Below are 8,852 nucleotides of genomic sequence, written 5' to 3'. Positions count from 1 at the left end.
TAAGGTTGGGTTTCCTGATGGTGACAATAGTGAACCATGTCTGTGTAATGTGTGTTGGTAAACCCACTTGTAGTCTCCATTGGAAGCCCAGGTGACATTGTGATAGCGCAGAAGAACAGCTGAGAGGCGGTAGCAGAGCGTTGTTCCCATATAACAGGAAGTGTCTGGAAAAGGACTTTCATGGCAGGAGGAGGGGAGTGAGTATTATCCAGGAGAGGAGGATTATAATCCAGGAGAGGGGAGTGAGCATCATCCAGCACAGGGGGGAGGTGAACACCATCCAGGAGATGGGGAGGTGAGCACCATCCAGCACAGGGAGAGATGAGCACCATCCAAGAGATGGGAGAGGTGAGCACCCTCCAAGAGATGGGAGAGGTGAGCACCGTCCAAGAGAAGGGAGAGGTGAGCACCGTCCAAGAGTTGGGAGAGGTGAGCACCGTCCAAGAGTTGGGAGAGGTGAGCACCATCCAAGAGGTGGGAGAGGTGAGCACCGTCCAAGAGATAGGAGAGGTGAGCACCATCCAGCACAGGGAGAGGTGAGCACCATCCAAGAGATGGGAGAGGTGAGCACCGTCCAAGAGATGGGAGAGGTGAGCACCGTCCAAGAGGTGGGAGAGGTGAGCACCATCCAGCACAGGGAGAGGTGAGCACCGTCCAAGAGATGGGAGAGGTGAGCACCGTCCAAGAGATGGGAGAGGTGAGCACCGTCCAAGAGATGGGAGAGGTGAGCACCGTCCAAGAGATGGGAGAGGTGAGCACCGTCCAAGAGGTGGGAGAGGTGAGCACCGTCCAAGAGGTGGGAGAGGTGAGCACCGTCCAAGAGGTGGGAGAGGTGAGCACCGTCCAAGAGGTGGGAGAGGTGAGCACCGTCCAAGAGGTGGGAGAGGTGAGCACCGTCCAAGAGGTGGGAGAGGTGAGCACCGTCCAAGAGGTGGGAGAGGTGAGCACCGTCCAAGAGGTGGGAGAGGTGAGCACCGTCCAAGAGGTGGGAGAGGTGAGCACCGTCCAAGAGGTGGGAGAGGTGAGCACCATCCAGCACAGGGAGAGGTGAGCACCATCCAAGAGGTGGGAGAGGTGAGCACCATCCAAGAGGTGGGAGAGGTGAGCACCATTCAGAACAGACCAGGGTGACAGGGTAATAGCGCAGAAGAACAGCTGAGAGACAGGAGCAGAGCGTTGTCCTCCTATAAGAGGAAGTGCCTGGAAAAAGACTTCGATGGCAGGATCTCCAGGAATTATTACAATTTAAAAATTACATAAAGTGCAACATCTTATTGTTATTGCAAAAATCATTTTTAAAAGGCTTACATCCACCTTAATGGAACTAAGATGGTATACCTGACATTTAATGAGTTGACTGCCCTCTCACTGTATGTAACATCATCCATCTATCCAATCAGATTGTCGTGTGATAGGAAGATTGTCCACTAACCACGCCTCCTCTTCTTCCTCTCTTCATCCGCCTACTGACCGGCTTTTCTTCCTGCTGCTTCGCCCCCTCTCAGCTCTGTGTCTGCAGGTACCTGTGCGTCTGTGCTGCAACTGTTTTTGTGTGTTATGATGCATGGATGGCATTATTCTTCATTTGCACTTTGCTGTGACTGCAGAGAGTGCTGTTGATGTGCGCCATCATTGATTATGGCTCCCTGTAATGGCATGATTGGCGACAGACAGGGTAAGGAAGACTTGCTTCAGATCAGGAAGATGAAATCTGATTGGTTGCTTGTAATGAATGGTTTCTCTTCATTAGAGACAAGATGCTTCTCAGTAAGACCATAGAGAAGATGGAGGGAGAGATCAGCCACTGGAAGATGAAATGTGAGGAGCTGAACAAGTCTCGCCAGGACGTGATGACACAGGTGAGACTCAGGTCACAGTTATTGTCACTCCAAAGGGACTCTCATCTATCCTTTAACATTCTCCCAGTTGAAGGTGCTCCCCCTAGTAGTAGAATGTCACTGCAGTCAGTATTCTTGCTGAACAACCGCCATCAATAAGTCACAATGGGATGATTTATGATCAGATCATGGCCCATTGGCTTATCCTGAGAGAAGAGCAGTAGTCACTGGGCAAGAAGAAGAGGCTGTATATGTGTTGTGTGCTATGGCTGCCTCCATCTGCACCAAGGTGGAATATGTTTACGTTGAAGAGAGCTAGTTATGCTTTATACAAGAATATGAATGGATTAAGTCAGTTAAGTGCAGAGATCTAATATCCAGTATCTCTCCACAGCTCTCTCTCCTTCAGGAGCGCCACCAGGATGAGCTCGGTCGGATCTCGGAGGACCTGCAGGATGAATTGGGTGTTCGCTCCAGCATGGATAAGAAGCTGGCGGAGCTCCGAGCTGAGGTAAGTGTCTGGAGTGGTTATGATGATAGATGGGCCTTGGTGGCATTGTCCTGGATCTCTATCTTTGTGTCTTCTTACCCAGATGGAGGGTCTCCAGGCAGAGAATGCAGAGGAGTGGGGCCGCCGGGAGAGGCTGGAAACAGAGAAACTCAATCTAGAACGGGAAAACAAGAAGCTGAGGCTTCAGATCCAAGACTTGGAAGAAGTGCTCACCCGCAAGAGGAGGCAGACCGCCAGCGCCCTGGACACCGACCTAAAGTCCATTCAGTCTGAGCTGTTCGAGAAGAACAAGGTAGGATCCGTTCACTCTCAGGAGTAGGGTGAATGAACAAGGTGAGATCTGTTCACTGCCAGACTAAGGAGGAATTAACAAGGTAAGATCTGGTCACTGCCAGGACTGGGGAGTAAGCAAGGTGAGGTCCGATCACTGCCTGATTTGTTGGGGGGGTGATAAACAAGGTGAGATCTGGTCAATGAACAAGGTGAGATCTGGTCACTGCCAAGAGTGGGGGGAACGAACAAGGTGAGATCTGGTCATTACCAGGACTGGGGAAATTACCAAGGTAAGATCCAGTAACTGAGGAAATTAACAAGGTGAGATCCAGTCACTGACGGAACGGGGGGAATGAACAAGGTGAGACCTGGTCACTGCTGGGAATTGGGGAATGAACAAGGTGAGATCCGGTCACTGCCGGGACTGGGGGAATGAACAAGGTAAGATCCAGTCACTGCCAGGACTTGGGGAATGAACAAGGGGAGATCCGGTCACTGCCGGGACTTGGGGAATGAACAAGGTGAGATCTGGTCAATGCCAGCACTGGGGGAATGAACAAGGTGAGATCCGGTCACTGCCGGGACTGGGGAATGAACAAGGTAAGATCCAGTCACTGCCAGGACTTGGGGAATGAACAAGGGGAGATCCGGTCACTGCCGGGACTGGGGGAATGAACAAGGTGAGATCCGGTCAATGCCGGGACTGGGGGAATGAACAAGGTGAGATCCGGTCACTGCCGGGACTTGGGGAATGAACAAGGTGAGATCCAGTCAATGCCGGGACTGGGGGAATGAACAAGGTGAGATCCGGTCACTGCCAGGACTGGGGGAATGAACAAGGGGAGATCCGGTCAATGTCGGGACTGGGGGAATGAACAAGGTGAGATCTGGTCACTGCCAGGACTGGGGGAATGAACAAGGTGAGATCCGGTCAATGCCGGGACTGGGGGAATGAACAAGGTGAGATCCGGTCAATGCCGGGACTGGGGGAATGAACAAGGTGAGTCCTGGTCACTGCTGGGACTGGGGGAATGAACAAGGTGAGATCCGGTCATTGCCGGGACTTGGGGAATGAACAAGGTGAGATCCGGTCAATGCCGGGACTGGGGGAATGAACAAGGTGAGATACGGTCACTGCCGGGACTGGGGGAACGAACAAGGTGAGATACGGTCACTGCCGGGACTGGGGGAATGAACAAGGTGAGATCCGGTCAATGCCGGGACTGGGGGAATGAACAAGGGGAGATCCTGTCAATGCCGAGACTGGGGGAATGAACAAGGGGAGATCCGGTCAATGCCGGGACTGGGGGAATGAACAAGGTGAGATCCGGTCAATGCCGGGACTGGGGGAATGAACAAGGTGAGATCCGGTCAATGCCGGGACTGGGGGAATGAACAAGGTGAGATCCGGTCAATGCCGGGACTGGGGGAATGAACAAGGTGAGATCCGGTCACTGCCAGGACTGGGGGAATGAACAAGGGGAGATCCGGTCAATGTCGGGACTGGGGGAATGAACAAGGTGAGATCTGGTCACTGCCAGGACTGGGGGAATGAACAAGGTGAGATCCGGTCAATGCCGGGACTGGGGGAATGAACAAGGTGAGATCCGGTCAATGCCGGGACTGGGGGAATGAACAAGGTGAGTCCTGGTCACTGCTGGGACTGGGGGAATGAACAAGGTGAGATCCGGTCATTGCCGGGACTTGGGGAATGAACAAGGTGAGATCCGGTCAATGCCGGGACTGGGGGAATGAACAAGGTGAGATACGGTCAATGCCGGGACTGGGGGAATGAACAAGGTGAGATACGGTCAATGCCGAGACTGGGGGAATGAACAAGGGGAGATCCGGTCAATGCCGGGACTGGGGGAATGAACAAGGTGAGATCCGGTCAATGCCGGGACTGGGGGAATGAACAAGGTGAGATCCGGTCAATGCCGGGACTGGGGGAATGAACAAGGTGAGATCCGGTCAATGCCGGGACTGGGGGAATGAACAAGGTGAGATCCGGTCAATGCCGGGACTGGGGTAATGAACGAGGTGAGATCCGGTCACTGCCGGGACTGGCAGAATGGAACGTCTCTTCTGTCCAATCGACACTATTCTCCCCTCTCCCATGCAAACACCTGTGAAATCATTTCCTCTCCGATGAGTAGAAACATTCCAGAGACAGATCAATAAAACAGTGCCGTCTAAAGAGTTCCTGAAAAGTGCCCTACGTTAACAGCATGCCATTATGTCATTACTCATCATACCATACACGGAGGGCGCTTAAGCGCCCCAGACCCTCCATCTTTACATTCATCTATTTCATTGTATAAATCACCCTTTACACCAGACACAGCGGGCCTTAAATTTAACAGATGTTTGTATGTGAATCCGAAGCCCTGAGTATCTCCCTGGCTTACACTGCCGATGTCTGTCTGGCACGTTGTGTCCTCTGGACACACCCAGCAGTGTAATCCCCAATACTGAGTGTGTACAGAAAGTGTAGGGAATGGTTTATAACAAGATTTTCTGTGTGGTAGGAACTATCAGATCTGCGGCACGGCCACACCAAACTGAAGAAACAACATCACGAGAAGACCGCGGAGCTCACTCATGCCAACCGCAGGGTGGAGCAACTTGAAGTGGAAGTGAAGAAATTGCGCCTCAGGGTGGAGGAACTGAAGAAGGAGCTGGGCCAGGCAGAGGACCAGGTAGCTACAAGGAAGGTTGGAGCAGCTGGAATCATGTCCTGTTAAATGCTGTCATTAGTGACTTCTTCTGAAGCTATGTGCCTGACTGGCCTGCTGATCCAGGGGGGTCAGTGACCTGGAACAAAGATACAGATAACTTATTTTCTGATCGGTATGCTTGTTCTGGGTCAGTGGCTCAAAGTATGGAAGCCTGGAGATCAGTATGAGGATCAGGTAACTAGCATTTTCAGCAGATGTAAACATTGAAGTTATTCTCATGGCAGATAATCTTCTGTCATACTACAAGGAACCTCATGAGTGGGGGAGGGGAGGTGGTGGGGGCATGTTCTCCCAGTAACAGCCAATGATGCTCTTCTTGCAGCTAGATGAGTCCCAGAACCAAACACGCAAGCTGCAGAGATCTCTGGATGAGCAGACAGAGCTGAACGAGAACCTGCAAGTTCAACTTGAGCATTTACAGTCAAGGTAAGTAGTGTATTGGGGTCAGGGTTTACCTACCCCTCTGTACATGGACTGGTATTAGGCACATATTGTGGTGGTCTGGGGGCACCTACCTATCTGTACAAATTTTGGGGGTCGAAGAAGACAAGACACCTACCTCTCAGTATGTGGACTGATGTCAGACACATTGGGGACTTGTTAAAATTGGAGCGTGCAAAAACCGGTGCAGCTCTGCACGGAAACCAATCAGCTTCCAGGTTTTATTGTCAAAGCTTAATTTTAGAAGCTGATTAGCTAACATGCACAGCTGCACCAGATTCTGTGTGCTCCAGTTTTAGTAAATCTTCCCCACTGTGTCGAGGGGGTGACCTCCTCTCTGTATGTCGTCTTGATGTTCGTCTAAATTTACTTGCCTGGCGCCCACAAAATCCCACTAAATTAACTTTCTGATTATATATACTCTCTGTATGTGTATTGAGGGTCGGGGGCACCTACCGCTCTATATGTGGACTAGTGCTGAGCACAGTCTGTGGGGTTGGGGGCCCTTAACTCTCTGTACATGTATTGATGGTTATGGAGCACTTACCTCTCTGTACTTGGACTGGTAATGGGCACGGACGGTGGGGGTTAGGGGGGAACCTACCTCTCTGTACATGTATTGGGGGTCAGGGGGGACCCACCTCTTTTATACGTGTATTGGGGGTTAATGGGGCAACTACTGCTCTGTACATGTATTGATGGTCATGGAGCACCTACCTCTCTGTACTTGGACTGGTGCTTGGCAGAGACTGTGGGGGTCAGAGGCACCTATTGTTTATTGTCTAATTCACTGTCTGTCTGTAGGCTGCGCCGTCAGAACACACCACTGTTTGGGAAGCTCCACACATCTCGATTCGGGAACGATGATACCGGAGAAATGGGAAGTGACCCCGATGAGGATGAGCTGCAGATTCAAGTTCCGTAGTCGGAGGTGTCTGTAGATGCTGCAGGACTGTATTACCCAATCATGAACTCTACCATACGGAAGGAGCTTAACGCTGGAGTGTCAACCAGGCTGTTCCTTCCTGTGTGCCTTACACTAAATATCATGTGATGTTATGATATATGTTATATCATTTATTATATACTTTACATATTTATAGTTAGCGGGCCACACTACCTCTGTCTTGACACTACCCTGGGGTGGCATAATAACTCTTCTGAGACCCCAAACTGTGTTCTCTGGGCAGAGTACACCCAGCCGTGGCTTCTCCTGTGTTTAAACAGGAGACGTTCCGTCTGATAGTGTGACTTCCAACATTATTCTCAGTAGATCTTCTGTAGGATGATATTGCATGCATTTCACACTCCCTGACATATATTATTGCCCTTTTATAATTTATCGAAGTAGACATGGTCCTGGTGTATATCCCCCCCAATGAGAAATCCATTCAGATCCCATAAATTACAGCCTGTGAATTGTGGCAATGTGTATAGTACTCCAGCCTGTATCCTGGGACAAGGATTATAGAACTCCAGTCTGTGCCCTGAGACAATGGGTATAGATTCCCAGCATTTTAATCAGAGGCAATGAGTATAGAATCCCAGCCTGTATCCTGAGGCAATGGGTATAGAATTCCAGCCTTTGCCCTGAGGCAATGAGTATGTATATAGTATAATCACAACCTGTATCCCGGGACAATGGGTATAGAACTCCTGCCATTATCTTAAAGCAGCGGGTGTAGAATCCCATCTTGTATCAACGGGTATAGAATACCAGCCTGTATCCTGAGGCAATAAGTATAAAATCCCGGCCTTTGCCCTGAGGCAATGAGTCCCCCCCCCCCCACCCCCCAGCACCATCCTCACCTGGTTCTTCCTTGGTCTTTGGGTCCCCAGCATTGGCATGTTTAATTTGGGAAGCCAGCTATGACTCCTTGCGGCTTCACAGCCGGCTTCCCACTTTTGGGTGAAGTTCCGCTTTAAGGACTTCTGTGTCCTTCATTGGGCTCCAAGAAAATAACTTTAAGTACAAAAAATCCAATTTGAAATAATTAAGTTTTGTATAAGATTTATTCACTGAAACGTCAAAGTACAGTGCCGCCTACTGATCAGGGTAGACCAAGACTTTGTTAGGAGGTATATACAGGGATACTGTGGACAATCCATACTGCTGCCATCGTATTCTATGTGTAAATTATATATATATTGTGTTTTTATTGTTTGTAAATATAATAAATGTGCATATCAGTTACCACATTGTACAAATAAATAACCGATTTTATACAATTCCTCTCCTTTCATGTCAATCCAGCATGCACGGGATATATAGTACATATACGTACATGTGATCCCTTAGCTTGTAAAACATTTCAGTTATTGGGAAGATCAGCAGGAGGCAGAGGGTGAATAATACACTGATCTTCCCAAAGGAAGAATTGTGGAGGGAATTGTCAGCAGGAGAGGGAGAGCAGTACACTGTTTGTTTTTTTTTTTTTGTTTTTTTTTTTACTGTGAAGAGCTGTGCAGGGGAGTATCAGCAGGAGGCAGAGGGTGAGCAGTACACTGATCTTCCCACTGAAGAGCTGTGCAGGGAAGTGTCAGCAGAGGGAGATCAGTACATTGATCTTCTTGGTAAAGAGCTGTGCAAGGAAGTGTCAGCAGGAGGCAGAGGGAGAGCAGTACACTGATTTTCCCCCTAAAGAGCTGTGTAGGGGAGTATCAGCAGGAGGGAGAGCAATAGACTGATCTTCCCAGTGAAGGGCTGTGCAGGGAAGTGTCAGCAGAGGGAGAGCAGGAGGCAGAGGGAAAGCAGTACACTGATCTTCCCACTGAAGAGCTGTGCAGGGAAGTGTCAGCAGAGGGAGAGCAGTACACTGATTTTCTCCGTAAAGAGTTGTGCAGGGAAGTGGCAGAAGGAGAGCAGTACACTGATTTTCCCCCTAAAGAGCTGTGCAGGGAATTGTCAGCAGGAGGTAGAGGGAGAGCAGTACGCTGATCTTCCTGATAAAGAGCTGTGCAGGCGAGTATCAACAGAAGGCAGAGGGAGAGCAGTACACTGATCTTCCCACTGAACAGCTGTGCAGGGAAGTGTCAGCAAGATGCAGAGGG

At 50.0% G+C, this 8,852-nt stretch overlaps 1 protein-coding gene across 1 annotated transcript; it reads left to right on the top strand.

Moving 5' to 3' along the window:
* Positions 1 to 1,750: 1,750 nt before the first annotated feature.
* CCDC102A (coiled-coil domain containing 102A) lies at positions 1,751 to 8,030 on the top strand (the record flags this gene model as incomplete). Its single annotated transcript, XM_073605602.1, is given in 6 exon segments — positions 1,751 to 1,859; positions 2,233 to 2,349; positions 2,432 to 2,641; positions 5,151 to 5,321; positions 5,683 to 5,786; positions 6,606 to 8,030. Coding segments are annotated over 6 exon segments (832 nt in total), but the record flags the coding sequence as incomplete, so codon positions are not given.
* Positions 8,031 to 8,852: the final 822 nt, after the last annotated feature.

The sequence above is a fragment of the Aquarana catesbeiana genome, linkage group LG11 (assembly GCF_042186555.1).
Source record: "Aquarana catesbeiana isolate 2022-GZ linkage group LG11, ASM4218655v1, whole genome shotgun sequence".
Lineage (NCBI taxonomy): Eukaryota > Metazoa > Chordata > Amphibia > Anura > Ranidae > Aquarana > Aquarana catesbeiana.
Note: the sequence above shows the minus strand (reverse complement) of the source record. Positions and strands in the feature narration are given on the sequence as shown.